Source organism: Ovis aries, chromosome X (genome assembly GCF_016772045.2).
Source record: "Ovis aries strain OAR_USU_Benz2616 breed Rambouillet chromosome X, ARS-UI_Ramb_v3.0, whole genome shotgun sequence".
Lineage (NCBI taxonomy): Eukaryota > Metazoa > Chordata > Mammalia > Artiodactyla > Bovidae > Ovis > Ovis aries.
In genome coordinates this window covers 56455251-56483027 of record NC_056080.1, presented here as the reverse complement: position 1 = coordinate 56483027, position 27777 = coordinate 56455251, and the positions used below count along the sequence as shown (strand labels likewise).

General features: G+C 46.8%; 2 protein-coding genes across 22 annotated transcripts; both read left to right on the top strand.

Annotated features, from left to right (window-relative positions):
- Positions 1–360: 360 nt before the first annotated feature.
- On the top strand, positions 361–8669 carry RBM3 (RNA binding motif protein 3). Of its 10 annotated transcripts, none has more exons than XM_012106761.5 (7): positions 361–414; positions 961–1080; positions 1317–1423; positions 2064–2169; positions 2273–2378; positions 3003–3066; positions 3837–8669. In XM_012106761.5, exons 2-6 carry the CDS (start codon positions 978–980, stop codon positions 3058–3060), a joined length of 480 nt encoding a protein of 159 aa, XP_011962151.1. In that variant the 5' UTR covers positions 361–414; positions 961–977; the 3' UTR covers positions 3061–3066; positions 3837–8669. The 10 variants fall into 10 exon arrangements, with proteins under 10 accessions (XP_011962151.1, XP_004022160.1, XP_042097828.1 ...); XM_004022111.6 differs by having other exon boundaries at positions 3000–3066; XM_042241894.2 differs by having other exon boundaries at positions 909–1080.
- WDR13 (WD repeat domain 13) lies at positions 361–23144 on the top strand. 12 transcript variants are annotated; one of them, XM_060408280.1, is made up of 11 exons: positions 361–414; positions 961–9748; positions 16900–16979; positions 17637–17877; positions 18623–18732; positions 18851–18981; positions 19572–19879; positions 20554–20734; positions 21067–21208; positions 22331–22449; positions 22871–23144. In XM_060408280.1, exons 2-11 carry the CDS (start codon positions 9713–9715, stop codon positions 23053–23055), a joined length of 1533 nt encoding a protein of 510 aa, XP_060264263.1. In that variant the 5' UTR covers positions 361–414; positions 961–9712; the 3' UTR covers positions 23056–23144. The 12 variants fall into 12 exon arrangements, with proteins under 12 accessions (XP_060264263.1, XP_027818637.1, XP_027818636.1 ...); XM_027962836.3 differs by having other exon boundaries at positions 961–16474; positions 17671–17877; XM_027962835.3 differs by having other exon boundaries at positions 961–16555; positions 17671–17877.
- The last annotated feature ends 4633 nt before the right edge of the window (positions 23145–27777 follow it).

Below are 27777 nucleotides of genomic sequence, written 5' to 3'. Positions count from 1 at the left end.
CGGAGGACTAGAAGGTGAAAGGGGGCAGTAATTATGTCCTCTAGGAACCTAGAGAAAGACGTCAGAATCAATGAGGGAAATGACATCAAGGGTGATAAGGGTGATGTCAGAGACGGAAACGGGTGTGAGAGCATAAGAGATGAAGATGGCTGGGCAGATGTGATGTTAGGTTGCATCATCACAAACCACTCCTTTTCCGGAATCGTGCTCAGCTCCTCCCTCCCTTCAAGCTGTTGTCCCTTCCTCCCGCCCCGCCTTACTGACCTTAGCCAATGAGCGTGCACGGCGGCACGCATGGCGGAAGTTCCGTGACGTAGCCACTCTGTACCCTTTATTAGCGTCTTGCCGCGCGGCAATCTCCCCAGTCTCGGCTCCTTCGTGGTGGATCTCTTTTGAGTTATTGTTAGTTTGCAGGTAAGTAGCATATATTTTTGCGGAGCGGCTGTTCCTCGTCTCACTGACGTTTGATGCGCCGGTTGAGAGCGAGGTGCGCGAGTGAGAAGTAACGGCCTCTGACACATAGGCTTGGTCTTCACTGGATCGGGTGGGTTCCGTGCTTGGAGGTGACACTTTTTGGTTGGTGCGAGGCTGGCGCGCTATATTTGAGTGCAGGAAATGCCGGGAATGGCTGGCGGCGTGGGTGGCAGCCGTGATCGTGCGACGGCGAAGGCGGATGGGGGGAGGGGGCTCATTTTGCATGTGACCGCCGCCATCTTGTTCAGGGTTCTTTTGGGCATGCGCAGGTGTACAAAATGACGGGCGTCGGGTAGGGGATATTGTGTGGGCACCGGCTCCGGAGGTTTCTGTCTTTTTGGTCTTTGTCTGTGCTTGGTTACCCCGTATTTTTTTTTTTTTGCTTGTTTTGTCTCCTCTGTTCTCTCTTCCTTCATCCTTTCTCACTTCTCCAGCCTCTTTCTCCCATCTCTACAGTTTCTCCTATTCTCCATATCCTCAACACAGGACTTGAATTTACTGCCATGTCTTCTGAAGAAGGGAAGCTCTTCGTGGGAGGGCTCAACTTCAACACTGATGAGCGAGCTCTGGAAGACCACTTCAGCAGCTTCGGACCTATTTCTGAGGGTGAGAAATGGGCCAGGTGCGTGATGGGGGGATTGTGGAAGAAAGTCTGGGTCCCATGCATTTCAGGAAACAGGAGAGAAAGGTTAGAACCCCAGGCCTTACCCTTTTCCTGCCTTTGTTCCTAGGCCTTAGACTGAAGAACCCAATAAGTTTCCATTGAGTTTTAGTGGAATAAAGATTCATTCTTAACACCGTTTACTACTTGTCCTCTTAGCTCTTTCCCCTGTCTTTTCCAGTGGTGGTCGTCAAGGACCGGGAGACTCAGCGATCCCGGGGTTTTGGCTTCATCACCTTCACCAATCCGGAGCATGCCTCAAATGCCATGAGAGCCATGAATGGAGAGGTGAGGTCTCCTGCCTGCATAGGGGCCCTGCGTCCATCTGTCACTTGGACCATTCTGTTTTTCCCTCTGTGTCTGCTTGGGGCAGCGCGGCCACCAAGCCCCGCAGTGCCCACTCACAGGAGCGTGACTGCCTTCTGTTCTAGGGGGTGGAGGGCAGCGGCAGACAGAGCCGGGCTGCCTGGGAGGCGACGACTGGTCCTGCATGAGGCCGAGAAGCCACCTGTGGATGGTTGACCTGCTCTGGGCTTAGGTAGTAGAGTCTGCAGACCTGCGGGCCTGGCCCGGAGAGGACCTCGTGAGTCTTCTGGGATGGACTCTGAAGCCTCAGACCAAGAGAGGTGTCTGTCTAGCCCTAATAGTCGGGCAGCTTAGAGGAGTGGGGAGGAGAATTCAACCTGAGTTCGGTCAAGATGTAAGTAGTAGCAGGGGAAACATGGTGGATTCAGGTAATTCTGTGGGATTCTGTAGCTCCAGATAAAACCATTTGGGTCAACGGAGCTTGTTCTGGAATATGGCACCCAGAACCTGGTGCCCAGCAGGAATTTCTGGGCTCTTTCGCCCACTTGCCCAGCCCACTCCTACCTCACCCCTGCCCTGTTTGACCACCAACCCATCCATCCTTGTGTCTCCCCACACCTAGTCTCTGGATGGTCGTCAGATCCGTGTAGACCACGCTGGCAAGTCAGCCCGGGGATCACGAGGGGGTGCCTTTGGGAGCTATGAACGTGGTCGTGGCTACCCTAGAGGTAAGTTACTTGGTAAGTTTGATCATGGGGTGCGGAGGAGAGTTGCCTATTAGCATTCTATGTCTAGACAATTGCCATTCAGAATATTTTTTCCCTATTGTAGGTGGTGGGGACCAGGGCTATGGAAGTGGCAGGTACGACAATCGACCTGGAGCATATGGATTTGGATACGGATATGGATATGGAAGGTCCAGAGACTATGGTGGCAGGTGGGTAGCCAAGGGGTTAGGGTATGCTGGTGCTTCTTCCCTCTCGCTAAGAACTCATCTTAGGGATTTATCTGGTGATCCGGTGGCTAAGACTCTGTACTCCCGATGTAGGGGGACCTGGGATCAATCCCTGGTCAGGGCACTAGACTCAACATGCCACACCACGTGCCACAACAAAGATTGAAAATGCTGTGTGTAGCAACTAAGACCCAGCACAGGGAAATGAATGAATAAACTTAAAAAAAAATTTTTTTTAACTCAGTTTTTTTGCTCAAAAATATAAAAAGCTCAGTTGCCTGAGTATTCATACATACCTTGCTGTGGTGCTAATAGTGTTTGCAAATTGTAATGAAGTTATAAAGCAAGTAGGAAGCAATATTCTGGGTTAAGTATAACATTGGTAAATAATTTGTTAGGTCATGTAATTGCAATGTGCGGTAGATGGTGACATGTTTATTGTACTGTCTTGATTATGTATGGTGGTAATATTTAATATGGTATATTATACACCATATGAGTGAGTTTTACTTGATACTCGTGTTTAACTTACCATGGTGTTTAGTAATACTGCAGAATATATAATACATTCCTGTGATACTACTATGTATGTTTTTTTCCCAGAAGCCAGGGTGGTTATGACCGCTACTCAGGGGGAAATTACAGGGACAATTATGACAACTGAGATAAGGTATGCACACCTAACGTAAGTGAGGCTTCTATGTTGCCATTTAAGAGACCTCTGTCCACCAGTCTTCCCTGTTCCTCTCACTTTCTTCCTGTATGTGCATACCTCAACAGGCCCACCTGACAACCATTCCTAGGCCTCTCTTGCTTTCAGGTGCCTGTTAAGGCTAGCCTGCTTTGATGGAAGTAGGGGTGGGGGGCCACCTGTTTTGTCTATAATCATCTACTCCTGTTGAGCATGTAAGAGATGGAGGGGTTTCCAGCCTTTCAGCATCCTCGTCAACCCCGGGAATTAAGCATGTTAGCATATTCCCCGGAGAAGGCACTGGCAACCCACTCCAGTACTCTTGCCTGGAAAATCCCATGGATGGAGGAGCCTGGTAGGCTGCAGTCCATGGGGTCGCACAGAGTCGGACACGACTGAAGTGACTTAGCAGTAGCAGCGTATTCCCAACATCACAATTCTTCCCCTTCTTACTGTTCTCAGAAACACAAGGAATAATCTGATCCAGGACCAGGACCACCTCTCCAAATGACTGTATTTATAAAGACTTTTGGAGCTGCACTGAAACATCTGTAATAGTTAAACCAACCTGGTTTTCTTTTTTTTTTAATTGAGTTCCCAAGGTACCTTATTAAAGATCTTTCAGAAAGCTCCATGTTTGTTTTGTTTGTTTTAAAATTTTTCTCCCATTTAAAGACAAAGTCTGAAGATATTTGTAGAGTCTGAGTATTTCTTCCTTTTTTACCAGTTTTTTTTTTCTTTTTTTTTAGTTCCAACTCTTAGGATTATTCTGACAAGAAATGTTTGGCCAGATTCTTTTACTAATATGTATCTAGAAACATTTTTAAAAACTGTATACAACGTTGAATCCTGATTAGGAAGCGGTTTCCAACTGTAAGAAATAAAGAGCATGATAACTCATAGATGTTTTTTACTCAAGATCTCTGCCTTGATTATATAGAAGTTTCTAAGAAATACTTGTGTATGTCATTTTTTTTAAACTGGAAGAAAAAAATCCTGTTGTTTCATGTAGTGTTTAGGATGTCCTTCACTGAGTTGATTAAAAAGATGAAACCTGAAAACAAATCGATATTGAAGTGCTTTTTACTTGCTCAAATTAAGGTATAGAGGCTTACTACAAAGGGGAAGGCCAAGAGGGAGATTTTGAGAAAAGGATACAGTTAGGTGGGCAAGGACTGCCAAAAGGGTAGAGACCTTGAGTTCAAAGTTTGGTTGGGTTTGGGATTGCTTTGGGTATACATGCATCAGGCCTGTGGGAAGGGTGGGGAATCTCAGTGAAACTCTCTTGTGGCTGGAATTGGGTTTCCTGACGTGATCTCTTGGTCCCATTGCGATGATCTCAGTGTCAGCTTTGGGAAGGCTGCTGGAGTTTTGATCTCCCTGTCTCCTCCGAGCATCTTAGGTGCCTTCCTTAGGAGATTGTACTGAGAATGGGAGACTAAATCCTGTCATAGTGGTCCCAACTGCTCCTCCTGAAATAATGGGGGTAGACGCAGGTATAGTAAACTCATCTTGGTGTGAGATAGGACAAGCCTGATTTGAAAACAGGATTCTAGGAGCACAGCCTCTGGATTCTGATTTCAGGGTTCAAACCCAGGCTCTGCTGCTTTCTACTTATTTCAGTGGTGTTAATAAACAGCAATCCAAGCTGACACCACATGGGTCACTACTGTGAAAGTTGCAGTGCTGATGACCTGTCTCTTTACCTCCCAGCTAGCTGGGACAGTGCCCAGGACCATTTCTCTCAGCCATGGATTTGCTTTGCTGGGTGGATGGAGACTTGGGAATTTCTGAGACCTGTCTGGACCAGATAAAGGGGCCTTACAGCTACTCCTTATCAGTTGAATACTGGGCATTCTGTGCTGGGCTCCAGGAAGTTAAGGCAGTGGGATCTGGCAGGAGGCCCACTGTTAACTGCCTAGGGTGGGGAGCACTTCTGCCCCCTAAGTCTCAGGAAGTATAGTGTCTTCCCAATGTGGCCTGAAACAGGGTCTGGTAACCACAAAGTTTCTACAACAGAATGATCCCCTAAGTGATGTAAAAACTATAAATAGCCTTTCCTGAGGTGCTGTGTAGGAGTGTTGGACTTCCCAGGCGGCCCTGGGTTGGAAAGATCCCCTTGAGGAAATGGCTACCCACTCCAGTATTGCCTGGAGAATCATGGACGGAGGAGTCTGGTGGACTACAGTCCATAGGGTCGCAAAGAACCAGACACAACTGAGCATACACTTGGAGTAATCCAGTCTTGCCCAGTCTCTGATTTACTTGCTTTAAGGAAAGGGGCCTAGGAGACAGTTTTCTTTGACACTGTATCACTCAACAATACAATTTATAGATGTGAGACTCAAAACCCTTATTAAAAGCTTATTAGTCCTCTTCAGTTTGACTAGAATCTCACTAGTGTGCATGTTTCCCAAGAACCCACTGAGGCTTGAACTCACATTTAAAGGTGCTTTGAGAACCTGTGAAGACCAGACCCTTGGTCTACAGGTATTTGTATTTTCAAGCCCTGGATCATGCCTACCCTCTCCACAAATTTTGACAGAAACATTTTCACAGATATCCCACCCCCTGCCCATTTTGACGTCCAGAAGAAATCCCAAACCTTTCCCCTCTCACCCCACATGGAAGTCACTGACCCTGCTTCCTAGCTTAGTTTTATGTGCCTCAGGTTCTGTGTCTCCAAAGTGGGAATAGTACTATCGACCTCACTGAGTGGTACTGGAGGTGACATACTTAGAGAAGAGTAGGTCTGTGGTAATAACCCTACACCTTCCCTACATTCTGGTTTTGGGGGTGTAAGAAACTCAAAACACCTTTTATAGGGACTTTCCTGGTGGTCCAGAGGCTAAGACTCCCGAGGCCTGTGTTCCATCCCTGGTCAGTTCAGTTCATTCCTGTCCAACTCTGCAACCCCATGGACTGCAGAACACCAGGCTCCCCTGTCCATCACCAACTCCCAGAGTTTACTCAAACTCTTGTCCATTGAGTTGGTGATGCCATCTAACCATCTCATCCACTGCTGTCCCCTTCTCATGCCCTCAATCTTTCCCAGCATCAGGATCTTTTCAAATGAGTCAGCTCTTTGCATCATGTAGCCAAAGTATTGGAGTTTCAGCTTCAACATCCGTCCTTCCAATGAATGCCCAGGACTGATCTTTAGAATGGACTGGTTGGATATCCTTGCAGTCCAAGGGACTCTCAAGAGTCTTCTTCAACACCACAGTTCAAAAGCATCAATTCTGTGCTCAGCTTTCTTTATAGTCCAACTCTCACATCCATACATGACCACTGGAAAAACCATAGCTTTGACTAGACAGACCTTCGTTGGCAAAGTAATGTCTCTCCCTTTTAATATGCTGTCTAGGTTGGCCATAACTTTCCTTCCAAGGAGTAAGCATCTTTTAATTTCATGCCTGCAGTCACCATCTGCAATGATTCTGGAGCCCCCCAAAATAAAAGCCTGCCAGATGCTTTTGGGACCAGATGCCATGATTTTAGTTTTCTGAATGTTAAGCTTTAAGCCAACTTTTTCACTCTCCTCTTTCACTTTCATCAAGAGGCTCTTTAGTTCTTCAATTTCTGCCATAAGGATGGTGTCATCTGCATATCTGAGGTTATTGGTATTTCTCCTGGCAATCTTGTGCTTGCTTGTGCTTCATCCAGCCCAGCGTTTCTCATGATGTACTTTGCTTATAAGTTAAGTAAGTAGGGTGACTATATACAGCCTTGACGTACTCCTTTTCCTATTTGGAACCAGTCTGTTGTTCCATGTCCAGTTCTAACTGTTGCTTCCTGACCTGCATACAGATTTCTCAAGATGCGGGTCAGGTGGTCTGGTATTCCCATCTCTGTCAGAATTTTCCACAGTTTGTTGTGATCCACACAGTCAAAGACTTTGGCATAGTCAATAAAGTAGTAACAGATATTTTTCTGGAACTCTCTTGCTTTTTCTGTGATCCAGCAGATGTTGGCAATTTGATCTCTATTTCCTCTGCCTTTTCTAAAACCAGCTTGAACATCTGGAAGTTCATGGTTCACATGTTGCTGAAGCCTGGCTTGGAAAATTTTGAGCATTACTAGCGTGTGAGATGAGGGCAAATGTGTGGTAGTTTGAGCATTCTTTGGCATTGCCTTTCTTTGGGATTGGAATGAAAACTGACCGTTTCCAGTCCTGGGGCCACTGCTGAGTTTTCCAAATTTGCTGGCATATTGAGTGCAGCACTTTCACAGCATTATCTTTTAGGATTTGAAATAGCTCAACTGGAATTCCATCACCTCCACTAGCTTTGTTCATAGTGATGCTTCCTAAGGCCCACTTGACTTCATGTTCCAGGATGTCTGGCTCTAGGTGAGTGATCCCACCAATGAAGATCTTTTTTGTACAGTTCTTCTGTGTATTCTTGCCACTTCTTAATATCTTCTGCTTCTGTTACATCCATATCATTTCTGCCCTTTATTGAGCCCGTCTTTGCATGAAATGTTCCCTTGGTTATCTCTAATTTTCTTGAAGAGATCTCTAGTCTTTCCCATTCTGTTGTTTTCCTCTATTTCTTTGCACTGATCACTGAGGAAGGCTTTCTTATCTCTCCTTGCTATTCTTTTGGAACTCTGCATTCAAATGGGTATATCTCATTTGAATCCACATGCCGAAACTAAAGATTCCGCATGCTGCAAGTAAGACCTGGGGCAGTCAAATACTTTTTAAAAGGTTTTAAAAATAAGTTGCTATAAATACTTAAGGTATGTTAGAAAGCATATTGATTAGATAACTGCAGTGTTCCTCCCTCCTGCTTTTAAAAAGAGACAAAACACGCACAGTTCCTGCATATTTGCATTCCTCTTCTACCTCCTGCACTTCTCCAGGCTAAGGAGCCATGATCCCTTATAATCAAAGTGCTCAGAGATCTAAAAAACAGAAGGTTTTTTTCTCAAAATTTGTGACAAGATCTGAAGGTTTTCATAATCTTTGTTTTTCCCATTCAGTGTGAATATGCATACAATATACTGCAGAAATACTAGCGTTTGGTTATGGAGAACTACACTAGAGTCTATGGGATGTGGATTTTAATAATATACCATTGAAAGCACAATGTTAAGGCTTCTAAATTGAAAACAGTCTGTAGCATGTTCTGCATAAAGATTTCTAATATGCTGTTCTAAATTCAATTTCAAGCTTCCTTAAAGTAAAACTCAGGAAGTTTTCTTTACTCTTTCTACTTAATAGTTGTTCAAGCACAGAACTTGCAGTCTCTATTTTAAACTTTGCGTCTAAAAAGTACATTTTGCATTAAAAAAGTACATTTTGGAGAGGGGGGAATACAGTCCAGCCATTTGTCTTAAATATTTAAGTGGAAGAAAGTTTTAATGAATTAAATGTGCAAAATGCCCTCATGTTTCCTAGTTTGTTGTATTTTAACAAAGACCGTTGGCTTCAAACCACTCAAATGCTTATGGAACCTTCAGTTTAGAAAATGCAGTGTGTTTAAAATTGTGGAAACTGGGTGATAGGTACGTGGAAGTACATTAAATCAATGCATTGTGAGTTTGAGATTTTCCATAATAAAAAGTTCAAAAGAAAACTGAGTGGTGTGGTTTGTAAGACCTTCACATTGGTGTGGGAAGTGGATGACTTTTAGTCATCTATTTAGTTAGCTATTTTCTGTTGGCCTGCCCTGTTCCCCAAAGCCTTCTGAATAGTTAGTCATCTCTATTCCAAGGGCCTCAAGAAACCCTGAAATGCTAGCTTCTATTTCTTTACATCTGACATTAATATTTTCCAGATACCGGTCCTAGGGAGTTCCCTGGTAGTCCATTGGGCTCTGCACTTACTTAAAGTAAAGTAAGGGCTCTGCACTTCCACTGCAGGGGGCACAGATTTGATCCCTCATTGGAGAACTAAGATCCTGCGTGCCATGCAGCACAGCCCAAAATAGCAAAAAACACAAGCTACCGGTCCTGGAACCCCTTCCTGCTCCCCTTCCCCAATCCCAGCTCTCAGGACCCCTCTGGCTTCTCCTGGTGGGTGGACCATTCCTTTGCCTAGCACCACAGGTTCTTCCTGCCTTCTTTCAAAACCCAGGACCTCTTAGAAACCTGTCTTCTCAGTGGAAAGATGGGGATTATCCCCAATGAATGAGTCCAGACATGGGAAACACCTACCAGTGTCTGGTAGTTAGGTATAGTCAGTAAATTTTGGCAAGTGTTTATTATGTGTGCCAGATACTAATTGTAGGAACACAGCAACAGCTATGACAAATTTCTTTGCTTAGGAATCACATATTAGGGCCTATGGATAATAAAGTAATAAATTGGTACGTGACGTAATGTTAGAAAGTGGCTAGTGTTGAGAATAAAGCAGAGGGAATGAAGAGTGATGGGGTCTTACACAAGATGTTTTAGGGAAGGTGACCCAGAGGAAGTGACCTTACATTAGAGACAAAATTGGAGAATGGTAGGGGAATGGTTCTGCATGGCACTCTGACTGCTTAGCACGTCTCCACATAGGCCACGTAGGCAAGCTCATCTAAGTATTGGCAGAACGCCCTGTGATCCTCGGAACACAGAGCACAAGAAGCTACAAGGCCATTTCTCACTAACCTTGCTGTCTACCAAGGAGGCTGCCATGAGACGGTTTCTCCTCTTCCAAGGTTCTGATGAGGTATGCGGCTTTCTGTTCTTTCCCTCCCCTGATTTAAGGTTATAGAACTGCTTAGCATGCACTATCTTCTTGGCACCACAATGTCCTACACTCATGCTGCAGTCATCTGGCCCCTTCTTTGTTTCTGTGTTACCCTGTACAAGGGACATGAGCTGGCATCTGTGGCTCTTCTTGCTTCTGCTATCTATGTAAGTAGCAAACATCTGAATTGAATGAGGACACATTTCCTTACCAGCCAAATATCTCAGCCTTGCCTTTTCTTGGCATCTGGAAGAGAACTAGAGGCAGAAGGAAAAAGCAAGCACACACAAAGGCCCTGAGGTGGGAGCTTGCTTAGTGTGTGTGAGGAACAGCAAGAAGGTCAATGCAGCTGTAACAGAGTGAGCAAGGGGGCAAGTGGCAGGAGGTGAGTTCTGAGAGGTGATAGAGCCTGGTCCTATAGGGCCACCTTGGCCACAGGGAAGACTTTGACTTTTTCTCTGAGAGAGATGGAGCACGGTTCTGAGCAGAGCAGGGCCGTGGGCTGCCTTGGATTGTAACAGGATCCTCTGAGTACTGGGAGGACAGGCTTGGGGAAGAAAGCAAGGGCGAAAGCAGTGAGGAGGCCACCACAGTAGTCCAAGCCAGCAATGGTGGTGGCAGCAGTGGACATGGAGAGGAGAGGTTAGATTCTGGATATGTTTTGAAAGTAGAACTGACAGAACTTGCTGAGAGATCAAACAAAGGGGGTGGGATGAGAGAAAGCAATTGTTATGAATCCACGCTGGAGGACGTCACACAAAGTAACTTGGGAATTGGTGTTAGTGTAGTGGTTAAGAGCAAGGATTGTGGAGCCAGGTGGCCTGGGTGTAAATCAAACTCCATCACTTACTGGCTATGCTGTCTTGGGCAGGTTACTTCATCTTTTTGCCTCCATTTCCTGATCTGTGACATGATAATAATAGTACCAACTTCAGAGGGTTGTTGTATAAAATATTTGAAACAGTGTCTGGCACAAAGTGCTTGCTATCAGTAATATTAGTGTAGGATGAGTAGAAGTGTTTGCATGCACAGAAGAGAGTGTTCTAGATCTCAGGAACAATTTGTACAATTTTAAATTGAGAAAGCAAGGGTAACTGGAGCATAACCAGATAAGAGTGAGAGCAACACAGGATAAAGTTGGGGAGGAGGCCTAAGAGGTCAGCTTCTCACAGCAGTTGGAAGCTGTTGTAGATTTCATGGCTGATCTACCAGTGCAGAAGATCAGAAGAGAGACAGGAGTAGAAACTGATTTGGGACTTGATATGGGGGTGGGGGTAGGGAGACATACAGAGAAGTAGAGAGGGATGGGATGCTGTTGTCAACACTGCTGGCTGGTTACCGGGGGGGTGGTGCTTTCTAGTATCCTGGATAAGAAACTTAGTCCAGTTCTACTTCCTGCCTGCTTCCAAATGCTAGCTCTAATGTTTTCTACACTTGTGGCCATGGGCAGTAAATCCATCCAAGGGTTCACTTTCCTCATCTTCAGAGTGGGGCCAAATGTTGCACCTCATTAGGGCTGTTGTGACAGTTCATAAGATGGATGCTGTAAGAGCTTGGTAAATGCAGACTGTCACCAAAACCAAGCAAGAATAGCTTAATATTTGAAAAGCAACCAGATGTAGGTCAGTGTATTAACAGAAAAAAAAAAAGTGGGACAAATCAATGGCTGTGCCCATGTAGCTCTATCACCTGAGACTGAGGTACCAAATCCAGGGTCCAGACTTGCTCAGGCCCCCAGTCTGGCCCTGAATCACCACTGGGTAAAGGGAATTGAGATCATAAGAGCAGAGTGACTCCAGTTTTAGCCCCGTAAAGTGATTTCTCCTCTGAATCAGTCACTGCCTGGCCTCACTGGCTTTATCCACACATTTGTTGTCTAGAGCTTCATGTATCAGGCTGCTTTTTCATTCAGGTTCCAGCTTAACTTTTTTGGTCATTTTATTTTTAAAATTTTATTGAAGTGTCGTTGATTTACAGTGTTGTGACCAGCTTAAATTTATTTCTCACTCCTTCCTCCTTCCCCCACCGCTCAGTAATGCTAACCAAAAGTGAGAAGTGAAGTTGCTCAGTTGTGTCCGACTCTTTGCGACGCCATGGACTGTAGCCTACCAGGCTCCTCTGTCCATGGGATTCTCCAGGCAAGTATACTGGAGTAGGTTGCCATTTCCTTCTCCAGGAGATCTTCATGACCCAGGGATTGAACCCAGGTCTCTGGCATGGTAGGCAGACGCTTTACCATCTGAGCCACCAGGGAAGCACTAACTAAGCTTCTATTTTAATGATAGTAAAAACCAGTTTGAAAAATGATCTTATTTATCACTTATCTTTCTAGCTAGAATGGCCGCTCCATGAGAGTGGAGCCCAGTTATCTGAGTTACTGCTGTTTTTCCAGTGGCTGGCACCTAGTAGGGGCTTGATAATTATTTGTTGGAAAACTGGCTATTGCAGTTTGCTGGAGGCTGCTCAAGTGGTCTGTGAGACTTTTCCCAAATGTAGGAATCTGGTTTCTGACTCAGGCATTGGGGAGTTATCACCATTAAGACTTTGGTGATTGTGAGAATTTTGGCTTCAGGGGCAAATATTTTCCCATCAGGAAATGGTCAAATTTAAATTATGATCTTGTGTCCCAACCCCCACTTGTCCAATTTAGGAAGAAACCTCAGGGATGAGATAGAGTTCTTACTGAACTCCGGGTCTATATGTTACACGTCATCTCCATGGTCTTCCTATTTCATTCTCTGGCTTTGATTCTCAGCACACTCTTGTCACCCCCCAGCCATCTAGGCTTTCCCTCAAATCATGCTTCTGTTAGTTCCTGAGGATGAGGTCCAACTTCAGGTTTCATCTCAGCCTGTGTAATGAGAAGCCAGCACAACCAGTGTGGTCCAGTGCTCGCCTTTGCAGTTATAAACTCTGAGGGCCAAATAGGCAGGAGGCACATGAAGAAAGGAGTCCAAAAAAGACATGGCCCCTGCTTGTTTCTGCCATTACTTAAGTTACTATTGTGATGTGGTGTTACCTTCAAACAGCCTGGCTTACCTGTCTTTTCTGTCAAACTGTTTTTGTTTATTCTTTCAGCTAGGACCCTCAACTGTCACTCTGACAGTGAAATAGCTCCAGATTCTGTTAGAGTGGGTGGGACTTGTGGTCCACCCTGGACTTGAGCTTTTTTAAATGCCATGATTGTAACCAAGGTCACTTACAACCTCCAGAAGCTGCTCCTGGTGACTTGATACCCCCAGGCCCTAGATCATTCTTTCCCTACCCACTGACCTGCCTGCCATTCATGTACGTAAATTCTGCCCCTTTCTCTCCAAGCCCCCAACAAACTGAAAGTGCCTTCTATTACCAGCTTGTTGTTCAAAACCCATTTTAAAAATTAATTAGTTTATTTATGGCTGCGTTGGGTCTTCGTTGCTGCACAGGCTTTCTCTAGTTGCAGCAAGTGGGGGCTACTCTCTATTTGCAGTGTGTGGGCTTCTCACTGTGGTGGCTTCTCTTGTGGAGCTCAGGTTCTAGGGCATGTGGGCTCAGCAATTGCGGCACATGGACTTATTTGCCCCATAGCACGTGGAATCTTCCCAGACCAGGGATCAAATCCATGTCCCCTGAATTGACAGGTAGATTCTTATCCACTATACCACCAGGGAAGCCCCTCAAAACCAATTTTTAATCTAGTTGCATGCATGCTCAGTCACTTCAGTCGTGTCTGACTCTGCAACCCTATGGATTATAGTCTACCAGGCTCCTCTGTCCATGGAGTTTTCCAGGCAAGAATACTGGAGTGGGTTGCCATGCCCTCCTCCAGGGGATTGTACCCACTCAGGGATTGAACTCACTCCTCCTGTGTCACAGCCAGATTCTTTACTGCTGAGCCACCAGTGAAGCCCCTTTTTATCTAGTATTAGTGTGTAAATGTTTAAAAACAAAAGTTGAAAAAATGCAGAGCAGATAAATACAAGAGGTAATCAGGGTCATTCTAATTCTTGTTATTTTTCCATCAGATTTACCTCTGGCAGATGGATCTGTTTATTGGGAAAAGTTTTTTAAAACAACTTTTAAATATAGTCAACATTCAGTGGATATATTCTCTATTCCAGATGCTTATCTAAGCTTTACAAATATTAACTCATTTAGTCCTCTCACTAACTCTAAGAGGCAGTTTTTATTTTCAGATAAGGAGACCGAGTCACATAGAGGTTAAGCCCAAGATCACATAGTTGTCAGAGACTGTGGTGGTGGCCAGATTGTAGTGCCTTCTGAAAAGTACTGTACTACTTCCTGGAATGACAGCAAATGTTCTCACAACAGGTGTCCTTATGTTTTACACATAAATAGCTAATTTATAACAACCCTGTCATTAGGTGGTTTTATCTAGTATCAGGAATGAAGTTCTAAAATAATTTATGAAATTTTAACATGAATTGTAAAAGCAACAAGAACAAAACAATTCTGGCAGGGAGACAGTAGATCTCCTTGCTATCCCTGACTCTCCTGTGATTTCTTCCTACAGCGTTTCTACGGAAGCTGAATGGTGGGACAAAGGTGTGGAGTTCTGTCTAGGGAGGGTCAAGGAGAATAGGAAAGGCATTGGTTGTATCATCCTTTATGGCAAAAAAAACAAAAAACAAAAAACAAAAAAAAACAAAACCTGGCAGCATATCTGTCGGGGATGGGTTCCAGGACCTACATGGATAATAAAATCCATAGATGCTCAAGTCCCATAATTGGTCTTCTGTATCCACAGTTATGCATCTATGGATTCAACCAAGCAGAGATGACATAATACTGTAATATTTCTTGAAAAAAAATCCACATATAAGTGGGCCCACACAGTTCAAACCTGTTTTGTTCAAGGGCCAACTGTAAACCCAATGCTGGCCACAAATAGTGGTCTGGTGCAACAAAATGTCACCCTTGGTCTTTGGGTTTCCTTGGCTGTAAAATAGGGATAGTAAAGGGACCCACAACATTCAGTTATTAGGATTAAGTGGATTAATACATATAAATCACCTTAAACAGTATCTAGCATGTTGTCCAATAAATGTTAGTGGTTACACATTTGTGCAGCAAAATAGTTTATTAATTAGCAACCATGAAACAAAATGGTGTTCAACATCTTGAAAAGAACACAGATAGCTTAGTTACATGGACAAGGGAGGTTGTTATAACACAAAGGGCAAGACGTTTTTGGCTCTGTCTCATTTAACGTTTGGAGAAGGCACTGGCAACCCACTCCAGTACTCTTGCCTGGAAAATCCCATGGACGGAGGAGTCTGGTAGGCTGCAGTCCATGGAGTCACACAGAGTCGGACACGACTGAAGTGACTTAGCAGCAGCAGCAGCAGCATTTAAGGTTGCTTTAAAAAATACTGTTCAGATTATTGTATTAAATAAATAGTGTGAAAATAACACTACTTTTATAACAAACAATAATCTGAACAACATTTCTGAGAACTGTATCAGTTAAGATCTGTTAAGCCCTTACATAGGCTTGCTCCTTGGAAGAAAAGCTATGACAAACCTAGAGAGCATATTAAATAGCAGAGACATTACTTTGCATACAAAGGTCCATTTAGTCAAAGCTATGGTTTTTCCAGTAGTCATGTGTGGCTGTGAGAGTTGGACCATAAAGAAAACTGAGCGCCAAAGAATTGATCCTTTTGAACTGTGGTGTTGCGGAAGACTCTTGAGAGTCCCTTGGACTGCAAGGAGATCAAACCAGTCAACCCTAAAGGAAATCAACCCTGAATATTCATTGGAAGGACTGATGCTGAAGCTAAAGCTCCAATACTTTGGCCACCTGGTGTGATGAGCCAACTCACTAGAAAAGAGGCTAATGCTGGGAAAGATTGAAGGCAGGAGGAGAAGCAGACAACAGAGGAGGAGATGGTTGGATGGCATCACTGACTCGATGGACATAAGCTTGAGCAAGCTCTAGGAGATAGCAAAGGACAGGGAAGCCTGAAGTGCTGCAGTCCATAGAGTCTCAAAGAGTTGGACATGACTGAGCGACTGAACAACAGGAAGCTACTAAACATTGTAGTCCAACTCCATACACTGTACAACCTGATCACGTTAAGATGAATACAGATGCAACTTCCTGTTGCAGTTGAAATAAAGATGATTCAGGTGGCCTCCTGGGATCCAAACCCCAAAGCCTGTAGTACATAATTATGTCTCCCATCTCTAGAGACGTCCAGACCAAGCTTCCTGGGAGTATCCAAGCCCACCCCGCCACTCCATCACAGACACACAGAAAGTACTCTTCTTACTCTGGGCATGTCTGAAGGCCCATCAGTCACCTAAGAATTGGAGAACTTTCTAGGGGCCTCTGCATGTGTGACAATTTTTTATTCTGCACTTCTAATCTTGCTTGGTGAAGCTTGTACTGCTGAAAAGCAGCTTATGCCACTCTTTTCAAAAGAAAGTCTTTTTTAAAAGTAGTATTTCTGATTTTTAATGGGTAATTCGCATACTCGCCCTGTCCCAGTCCTCCCTGGACATTGTTCTTGTGTACCTAAATGCCATTAGGGACTGGGGGTGAATAGACCTTAAAAGGGCGGAGCCTCCATCCTTGTGCCAAAAGCGCCTCTTCCTTAATGCGCCTGCGTGGTTTCTCCCACGCCCTGGGGAGGATTCCTATCGACTTGCTCCGCGCTCGGCGGCTCTTCCTGGCAGCAGGCGGCCATTTTACTGGAGCCTGTGAGAGAGAGAGAGGAGAGAAGGGTGACACTGGTTTCAGGGCCGCCCCGGGAGCCTCAAGAACGGGAGGCAGCCCCGGAGGTGGTCCCTGATCCCGGGTCCTGCTCTTGGACCTGGGAAGGGAATGCGTGGGGTGGGAGGGGGCAAGATGGTTGGGGAGTGCCGACAAGGATTACTAGGTGGGGGAGGGGCGTTGCTATGGTGACCGGGAAGGGCGGGGTCAGATCCGAATCGTCGCTATGAGTCACCGGGGCGCTGCCGGGGAAGGGCAGGACTGGGGTGGTGACCATGCTAACAGCCGGGTGGGATTTCGCGACTTCGTGGACTGGAGGGACTCTGTGTCTATGGCAACGATCGCCTGGCGGAAGGGGCGGAACTAGATCTCTTCACTTGAGACGCTGATATTCCAGGCCCTTGTCCTGCAGGCTCCCGCGGGCGGACACGCCGGAAGAGGAGGCCAGGGAATGGCCGCGGTGTGGCAGCAGGTCTTAGCAGTAGACGCGAGGTGAGGCGTGGGGTCGGAGTTCGTGGGAGCGGAAGTTATTGTGGTGCATGCGCAGTGGCAGTAAATGAGGCTGGGCAGAGAACTTGCCTTTTGCGGCTGAGTGGGCTTGCCGGAGGTGAGCATGTGCAGTAGTAGCGTGCGGGGCTTGAGAGAATGACTGGCCGGAGAGGGTCGTTAAAGAGCATGCCAGGAGAATGCAGTCACATGTGGGCATGCGCAAAGCGTCTGGTATTAGAACCTTGGGAGGGGGTGCTAGAGCCCAGGCTAGTGACATCCTGTTCCCACTTTTGCCTCCAGACTTCTTTTACCACCATCATTTCCCCAGCCTGACCCAGTCGCCATCCCATACTGACCCCCACCATTCCCCACACTAACTCCCACATGTCAGATTGGCCCCTACCATTGTCTACATTGACTCGGTCACCCCATACCACTTCCAGCAAAATTGCAGACTGCCTCCATTGTACCCACACGGACCTTCTTGCCATGCCCATTACTATTGTGGACTCACCCTCATTACAGCACCAGAGAGACTCCCATCACCACTTCTGACCACTTGCCATCCTTACACACACCTCATTCTCCTTCCCTATCCCTTGAGTTGATTGACTCCCTCTGTCCTGTGCCTGCTGCCCGCCTTGCCTCCTGCCATCGCAGGTACAACGCGTACCGCACACCAACGTTTCCACAGTTTCGGACGCAATATATCCGACGGCGCAGCCAGCTACTGCGAGAGAATGCCAAAGCTGGGCACCCTCCAGCATTGCGTCGGCAGTACCTGAGGCTGCGTGGGCAGCTGCTGGGCCAGCGTTACGGGCCCCTCTCTGAGCCAGGCAGTGCTCGTGCCTATAGTAACAGCATCGTCCGCAGCAGCCGCACTACCCTTGACCGCATGGAGGTGAGCTCCTCCCCATGCACTTGCTGTGTTTACTACCTGCCTCCATATTTATTCATCCAACAGACTTGTCAAGCACCTGCTATGTGCCAGGCACTGTTTTAGGCTCTTAGGATGAGCAGAAAGCAAAAAGAGACAATGTATGATATAAATCAACAAATACAAATAAGGTAAATAGGTTGATTAACAGGCAATAAATGAAGTAAATAGGTCAATAAACGTAGCAAACCAGATAAATGAATAACTACCATGGCTTGTAGTGAGGAGTGCTGACGTGGAAAAATAAAGCAGACTTGGGGAATGAAACGGGACTCGTGTAGGGGACAGAAAAAAGCTGTTTCTAGTGGAGATGATCAGGGAAGGCCTTTCTGAGGAGGTAACAATTGAGCTGAGACTTGAATGAGGCAAGAGACTAAATCAAGTGGTTTTCTGGTGGAAAAGTGTTCATTCTTTGTCCAAAGAACATTTGTTGAATATCTGCTGAGTGGGGCAAGAGCAAGGGAACTAATGCAGAGGCCACCACAGTAGTGCCAGCAGTGGTGGCTGTGAGAAGGAATCTGGTTCTGGCATATGGGGTCTTAGTTCTCCAACCAGGGGTTGAACCCATGCCCTCGCAGTGGAAGTGTGGTCTTAACTACTGGACTGCCGGGAAGTTCCCATGGTTCTGGATATATTTTGAAGACTCTAGACCTTATAGGTTCTTGAGGGCTGTTTGCAAGGTGTGCCCACTTTGACCCTCTGTTGCCAGGACTTTGAAGATGATCCTCGGGCCCTGGGGGCCCGTGGGCACCGCCGCTCCGTCAGCCGAGGCTCCTACCAACTGCAAGCACAGATGAACCGTGCTGTCTACGAGGACAGGTATGCACCAGGGACAGCTGAAAGAAGAGGTTTGTGAGGGGGGGAGGGGCCACAGGACCATGAAAGGCTACACGCTAGTACCTCCCTTCTCTTACCCTTCACTCCTACTGGGGCCTAGGCCCCCAGGCAGCGTGGTGCCCACCTCAGCGGCAGAAGCAAGTCGAGCCATGGCTGGGGACACATCGCTGAGTGAGAACTATGCCTTTGCGGGCATGTACCATGTTTTCGACCAGCACGTGGATGAGGCAGGTGAGCCAGTGGATGGCGGGTCCCATCACCATGCCTTTGCCTAAACTGACAGCAACCCAGTGCCTCCTTTTCTGGAATGCAGAGTCTTGGGCCCATCTCTGATGGGGCAGTTCCCATACATCAAACTTTTCGCAAACCTAAAATCCCTCTGCAAAGTGATCTGCAAAGCCTTGGTTACTTTATCTACCATAAAAGGATTGTGCAGCTTAAAAGAGCACTTGGCTTCTGGGGTTGTGAGTCACTTGAAGGAGCTTAAAGCTTCTGCTGCAGAGAAATCCCCTTGCAAAGGGCAGAGTGGGTTTTGCAAACTGCCAAGACCTTGGTAATTAGAAAGTGCTAACTGAGATGTAGAAGCCACTTCACACTACAGAAGTCATTTACAGTCCATAAGGTACCTGCCAAGATTTAGGGAGTTTTTGGCAGAGGGCCTTCCGGGTTCCAACTCTTTCTCAGCCAAGGAAAGCCCTTTGCTGAGGCCACTGTGCCTGGTGCAGTGATTCCTGGCCCCCAGCTCACAGGTCAGAAGCTTCCATAAATGAAAGCACTCAGTGAGCATGCTGACTCTACCAAATGGCTCCTTGGCCTTGCAGTCCCCAGGGTGCGCTTCGCCAATGATGACCGGCATCGCCTGGCCTGTTGCTCACTTGATGGCAGCATCTCACTGTGCCAGCTGGTACCTGCCCCGCCCACTGTGCTCCGAGTGCTGCGGGGCCACACCCGCGGGGTCTCCGACTTTGCCTGGTCTCTCTCCAATGACATCCTTGTGTCCACCTCCCTTGATGCCACCATGCGCATCTGGGCCTCTGAAGATGGCCGCTGCATCCGGGAGATCCCTGACCCTGACGGCGCTGAACTGCTCTGCTGCACCTTCCAGCCAGTCAACAACAACCTTACCGTGGTCAGGCTCCAGGGCGCCCCCTCGCCAAGGGAGGGATGCCAGGCCGGGAGGGCGTGTCTCAGGGAATGGGGATAAGGAGTCCCCTCTAGTCCATCACCTCCATCCTCCTTTGGCCAGATTCAGAGGGAAACAAGGCAGGACTGCGGTCTCAGTTCTTGGACTGGGGTGGGCTCACTGTGGGGATGAGGGTCACGACCCCATCAGCAGTAGTCCTACCATTTGCCAGCTGTGGCGGTTGTTGGCTGGGGAGCAGGGTTACTGGTTGGAAACCTTGTCTCAGTGGCAGCTCTTTGGTGGTCTGACCTGGATGGAGAGTCAGAGGGCAGGGGAAGGAAATGAAAAGTCTAGCCCAGCCCTGAGCAGGGAGTAGGGGGAGTTGGCCCCATGAGCCTGTGCTCTGGGATCCTTTCAGCTACAGCAGCAGCTGCTGTCCTAGAATAGTCGAAGACTCCAAGAAGGACCAGGCAGTTCCCTTTAGTTCTGGGAGCAGCTGTCTGTTCTGGTCAAATTGCAAGAGGGACCAGCTGGGGAGGATTACCGGCCTGGGTCACCTTGCAGTCTACCGACCCACCCTCCTATAATGAGAGGGCACAGGGATTAGCCAATCCCATCAAATGCAGCCTCAAGAAGGACTAGCTGGGAGCAGGGTGATGGTGCCTGGGTCTCACCCACAGGTGGGGAATGCCAAGCACAATGTGCACGTCATGAACATCTCCACGGGCAAGAAAGTGAAGGGTGGTTCCAGCAAGCTGACGGGCCGCGTCCTCGCTCTGTCCTTTGATGCCCCTGGCCGGCTGCTCTGGGCGGGTGATGACCGCGGCAGTGTTTTCTCCTTCCTCTTTGACATGGCCACAGGTAGGCAGGCACCTGGGCTTTCCTGGTGGCTCAGTGGAAAAGAATCCACCTGCAATGCAGGAGCTGCAGGAGATGCAGGTTCCATCCCTGGGTTGGGAAAATCCCCTGGAGGAGGGCATGGCAATCCACTCTAGTATTCTTGCCTGGAGAATCCCATGGACAGAGGAGCCTGGCAGGATCAGCCCATAGGGTCGCAAAGAGTTGGACACAACTGAAGCAACTTAGCACGCACAGGCAGGCCCCCAGCCTGCATCCGGGTGCTTGCACTCCCACCCTCCCAGTGCACAGCCCTAGCCCTCACCTCTGCCTCCTCTCTCTCTCTGCTGCCACAGGGAAGCTGACCAAAGCCAAGCGACTGGTGGTGCACGAGGGCAGCCCCGTGACTAGCATCTCTGCCCGCTCCTGGGTCAGCCGTGAGGCCCGGGACCCCTCACTACTCATCAACGCTTGCCTCAACAAGCTGCTGCTCTACAGGTGAGTCTCCTTTCTGTGCCACCTGGAGGTGGGGAGCCTGTCCCCTCTGTCAGACTAGCGTGAGAGCCTTCTCTTCCCAACAGACTGAGCCATGGAGGGTGGAGATTAACTTCCTTGAGGGTGGAGGCCTGGTCTCCTGATAATATGATAACAGCAGCGCCAATAGGAGCAGTAATGCAAAAGGAGAAGTAATAGTAATAGCAGTAGTTAGCATGTTCATAGCAATTACTGGGGCCAGGCTGTGTTCAAAGCACCTTGGACATATCACCTCATTTAATCCTCACAAAAACCATATGAGGTGGGTGCTATTTACACGTCTATTTTGTAGATGAGCAAACTGAGCCGTAAAATATGTTAGAGCCCCCTTAGAGCTTCCCAGGTGACGCTAGTGGTAAAGAACCCACCTGCCAGTACAGGAGATGTAAGAAAGGTCGGTTTGATTGCTGGGTTGGGAAGACCCCCCCTGGAGGAGGGCCTGGCAACCCACTCCAGTATTCTTGCCTGGAGAATCCTATGGACAGAGGAGCCTGGCAGGCTACCGTTCATGGGGTCGCAAAGAGTTGGATACGACTGAAGTGACTTAGCATGCCTTTAGAGCTGTGGCCTGCTTTCTTTCCTGCCTTTTTTTTTCTCTTTTTAAAGCAGGGAGTTTTACTATCTCCACACAATTATGTGACATAAATGCAGTTCTCAGCCTAGGCTGCATGCCAGAAAGGTTTCCCTACCAAACTGCCGTGGAAATGCCCCAGACTCCCTGGAGTAGCTTGGGTTCATTCCTTTGAATGGCCATGCAGTGTTCCACAGTGCAGGGGTCCTGTAGTTTGGTCAGCCATTTCCTCTCTTTGTGCATGTCCTAACTCCAGGATCTCTTAGGGATCCTTAGAGAAAGGAACTAGTGAATTAAACAGCAGTGGTTCCCCACATATATCAACAGATACAGCTTCCAAACAGTCACTATTGCACTCTAGCCTATGCTTTATATGTTTATGCAGTGGTCTCAAAACTGGATTTCATGAACCTTGAAAGGAGCTTGGGTGTGGGGGTGGGGACACAGAGCTAGCCCATCATTTGTCTCCCCCGGGGCTGATGCTGCCCCCTGAACCACTCTTCTCCTCCTCTCAGGGTGGTGGACAATGAGGGGACCCTGCAGCTGAAGAGAAGCTTCCCCATTGAGCAGAGCTCACACCCTGTGCGCAGCATCTTCTGCCCTCTCATGTCCTTTCGCCAGGGGGCCTGTGTGGGTGAGTCCCATGGGGTTGGGGTGTCTGGGTGGCCAGGGAGGAGCAGGGGCCAGGGGTGGTGCTGTTCTAGCTCAAATATCAGGATACCCTAATGCCCTGACTTTCTGGGCTTCAAAAACTCCCAGAAATCTCACACTTTGAACATAGACCCCCAAACAGCCCAGAAACCTCATAGCCTGAGACACAACCCCTCCTCACCCCCACCAACAAAGAACAGAGAGACCTCATACTCTGAAAACAGAACCAACACAGTTAGGTGACCTCCCATCTAGGGCTGGTACATCCCAGGGACCCTAGCCCTGGGACCTCACACCTTGGACATAAATCCATCAACACCTCAGACACCTCAGAGACTCCACACGCAGGGCACTCTGCTGCCTCCTGCGACACCTCCTGATGGTCTCTCCTCTCATCTGGGCAGTGACTGGCAGTGAGGACATGTGCGTGCATTTCTTTGACGTGGAGCGAGCAGCCAAGGCCGCCGTCAACAAGCTGCAGGGCCACAGTGCGCCCGTGCTGGATGTCAGCTTTAACTGTGACGAGAGCCTGCTGGCTTCGAGCGACGCTAGTGGCATGGTTATCGTCTGGAGGCGGGAGCAGAAGTAGGAGACTTCCAGCCTTGCTACTGTTCACCTTCCCACCCACCTCCTGCCCCAGTCTTGTATTTGTAAATAAAGTTCCTGTGGTTGTGCTGATGATTGGCTTCCACTTCTGCAGGGGGCGAGATGGGGGATAGGGCAGCTCTAGGACCCAAGATGGGATGAGGTTCACCTCCTCATTCATGCCTTCGTACATTGATTCATTCATTCATTCGACAACCATTTATGAACATCTGCCATGTCAAAGGCACTGCTTCACGTGTTTTACACAGTGATGCATTGGACAGACATTATCGAGCACCTGCTGTATGCCAGTAACTGTTCTAGGCACTGAGGGTACAGCTGTGACCTAAACTGACAAAAATCGCTGCCCTTATGAGGCTTACATTCTAGTGGAGTCAGGTAGATAATAGACAAAACTATATAATGGGTCAGCTAAAGTTGAGTGTTGTAAGGAGAAAGAATAGGGGATAGAGTTGCAAGAGGGTGGGGAGGATTAGGCTCTTTTTGGTATCATGATCACAGATGTTCCTGACCATGTAAAATTTATTTTTTATGTATTTTGTAAAATAATTTTATTTCTTTTTGGCTGTGCCGGGTCTTCGTTGCTGTGTGGTCTTTCCTCGGTTGCGGTGAGCAGGAGCTACTCTTCATTGCAGTGTGCAGACTTCTCATTCAGGTTGTTTCTCTTGTGGCACAGGCTTCAGTATTTGTAGCACGTGGGCTCAGTAGTTGTGGCTCCTGGGCACTAGAGCACTGGATCAATAGTTGTGGCCCATGGGCTTAGCTGCTCTGTGGCATGTGGGATCTTCCTGGACCAGGGATCGAACCGTTGTCTCCTGCATTGGCAGGCAGATTCTTGACCCCGAGCCACCAGGGAAACCTTTATGTATTTTTTTAGATTTTATATTATATTGGAGTATGGTTGATGTACAATGTTGTGTTAGTTTCAGGTGTACAGCAGAGTGATTCAATTATATATATACATGTATCTACTCTTTTTCAGATTCTTTTTCCATGAGGTTGTGATAGAATGTTGACCAAAGTTCCCTGTGCTGTACAGTAGGTCTTTGTTGGTTATCTGTTTTATGTATAGAAGTATATGTATGTTAATTCCAAACCCCTAATTTATTAATATTCCTTCTTCCCACCTTTTCTTTTGGTAACCATAAGTTTGTTTTCCAAGTCTGAGTCTGTTTCTATTTTGTAAATAAATTCATTTGTGTGTTTTTTAGGTCCTGCAAATAAGAGATATCATATGATATTTATCTTTCTCTGTCTGACTTCACTTAGTGTGATAATCTCTAGCTCCATCTGTGTTGCTGTAGATGGCATTATTTCATCCTTTTTTATGGTTGAGTAATATTCCATCATATATGTGTATCACATCTTTTTTTAAAAGATTAATTCTATTTTTTGGCTATGGGGGTCTTCATTGCTGCAGGCTGGCTTTCTTTAGTTGGAGCGAGTGAGGGTTACTCTTTGTTGTGGTGTGCAGGCTTCTCATTGTGGGGACTTCTGTCTTGTTGCAGAGTATGGGCGCTAGGTACCTGGGCTTCTGTAATTGCACCATGTGAGCTCAGTAATTGCGGCTCATGGGCTCTAGAGTGTGGGCTTGGTAGTTGTGGCATAAGGGCTCAGTTGCTCTGTGGCATGTGGGATCTTCCCCGAGCAGGGATTGAACTGGTGTCTCTGCGTTACAGGGTGAACTGTTGCCCACTAGACCACCAGGGAAACTCTGTATATCACATCTTTTTTTTTTTTTTTTTTGTATATCACATCTTTATCCATTCCTCTGTTGATGGACATTTAGATTGCTTCCATGTCTTGGCTATTGTAAATAGCACTACAGTGAACACTGGCGTGCATGTATCTTTTCAAATTACATTTTTCTTGGGACATGTGCCCAGGAGTAGGATTGCTGGACCATATGGTAGCTCTATTTTTAGTTTTTTAAGGAACCTTACTGTTCTCCATAGTGGTTGTACCAAATTACATTCCCACCAGCAGTGTAGGGGGCTTTCCCTTTTTTGCCACATCCTCTCCACCATTTATTGTTTGTAGAATTTTGATAATAGCCATTCTGACCAGTGAGGTGATATCTCATTGTAGTTTTGATTTACATTTCACTAAGAATTAGTGATGATCAGCATCTTTTCTTGTGCTTTTTTGGCCATCTGTATGTCTTTTTTGGGGAAATGTCTATTTAGATATTTGTTGGGGTCCTTTAATGGACTGGAACCTGGTGGTCCAGAGTCAACGATAAGAAAGTGAAAGAGAGAGCCAGAGGGAGGGGGAGAGAGAGAGAGAGAAAGACAGACAGACACAGGAACCCAAGTTCTGATGGAACAAAGGTATTTTATTAGCAGAAATGCAGGCTTATATATCTTTAGTAAGATGATTACTCAGCTATTACACAGGATGAAATTTTATCAATAGCCACAATATGGATAGTCTAATACATACAAGGTCGCCGATGCTGAAAAGAGTCACTGAAGGGAGTTACTGAAAGGAATCCAAGCAGATACCGTTTCTCATGATCTCAGTCCTGAGAGCTGGATGCAGTTCTACTCATTCCCTAAATAGGAACTGATAAGGAACAGAGAATTTATGAGAAACAGCACATAGGAATCCTCCTGTTAAACATTCCCTGACAGATCTTCTGCTCATTTTTGCCTGTTTGTTTTTTGTTCGGCTGCACCATGCAGTATGCTAGATCTTAGTTCTCTAACCAGGGATTGAACCCATGCCCCCTGAGAGAGAAGTGTGGAACCACTGGACCCCCTGGGAAATCCCAAGGGTTGGTTGTTTTTTTTCTTTTGACATCGAGCCACATGAACTGTTTGTATATTTTGGAGATGAATCCTTTGTTGATAGCATCATTTGCAAATATTTTCTCCCATTCTGTGGGAGAAAATTGTCTTTTTTGTTTTGTTTATGGTTTCCTTTGCTGTGTAAAAAGCCTTTAAGTTTAATTAGGTCCCATTTATTTATTTTCATTACTCTAGAAGGTGAATCCAAAAAGATACTGCTGCAATTCATGTCAAAGAGTGTTTTACCTATGTTTTCCTTTAAGAGTTTTATAGAATCTGGTCTTACATTTAGGTTTATAATCCATTTTTAATTTATTTTTGTATATGGTTTCAAAGGATGTTCTAACTTCATTCTGTTACATGTAGCTGGCCAGTTTTCTCAGCAGCACTTATTGAAGAGACTGTCCTTCCTCCATTGTATTCTTTGTCATGGATTAATTGACCATGGGCATGTAAGTTTATTTCTGGACTTTCTATCCTTTTCCATTGATCTATATTTCTGTTTTTTGTGCCGGTATCATAATGTTTTGATTACTGTAGCTTTGTATTATAGTTTGAAGTCAGGAGCCTAATTCAACTCCATTTTTTTTTCTTAAGATTGCTTTGGCTATCTGGGGATCGCTGTGCGTGCTCAGTTGCTTCAGTTGTGTCCAACTCTTTGCAACCCTATGGACTGTAGCCCTCCAGGCTCTTCTGTCCATGGGATTCTCCAGGCAAGAATACTGGAGTGGGTTGCCATGCCTTCCTCCAGGGGATCTTACCGACCAAGGGATTGAACCCTCATCTTCTGCATCTCCTGCATTGCAGGTGGATTCTTTACCCACTGAGCCACCTGGGAAGCCTGGAGTCTCTGACAGTGTGAAATTTATACAAATACCTGAATGAAGAGAGAGAGCCACTGTGTGTGAGGGAGAAGAATATTATAGGTTTAGAAAAGGCAGTGCAAATGCACCAAGGCTGGAGTGTGCCAGAAGGACCATCATAGAGGCCAGTATAGCTGGATCAAGGTTTGGTAGGAGATAAGGCTAGACAGGTCCAATGCTGGAGGACTTTAGGAGCCACCGTGAGGACTTGAACATTTTTTGCTGAGTGAGGGGTGAGTTCCAAGAAGATTTTGAGCACAGTAGGGGAATGAACTGACTTCATTATGAGAGGATCCCTCTGGGCACTGTGAAGAAAACAGACTGAGGCAGGGGAGCAGGAGCAGGGGGGCCAGTCAGGAGACCCTGCATTAGTTGAGGCAAGCAGTGATGGGGTGGTGGCAGCAGAGGGCCTAAGGTAGGGAATGTTGGCTTCTACCACAGAGGTTTCATCCTATTAGTCTGCAGGACTCTGCCTGCTCCTCAGAGAGGCTATGGTTCCTAGGCTCCCCCCCCACCTTTGGGGCAGCCACTCTGTGAGCCCCACACCTGTTGGTGCATTGGTTGTTTTCTGCAAGTAGGGAGCAGAGGTGTTGAGAACGCCAAGGCAGTGCAGAGCAACCATGGACCCCAAGGCTGAGGTGATGGTTCGTGTTGTGGGAGGAAGGGGATGAGGAATCTCTCTCCACCTCAGAGAAACCCCAGTCCACCCCCACCTCCTCCAAAGCCCACCCAGGGCCCAAATTCAGGGCCTGGAATAGCTCAGAGACCACAGAGTAATGTTCAGTATTTGAGAGGAGCCCTGAGTGTATTCTTGCCTGGAAAATTCCATGGACAAAGGAGTTTGGCAGGCAGGCTACAGTCCATGGGGTCACAAAGAGTTGGAAATGACTGAGCTACTGAGCACTGAATGAGGAGAGAAACTTTGGGGTATAGGCAGGGCGACTGATAACCCAAATCTCTTGTCAATGACCTGAGTCACCCAGAAAATGTCAAAGTTCTATAATATCAAGGAGGCTCTTGTTCCAGTTGCTCTCTTCCCTCTAGCTTCATAGG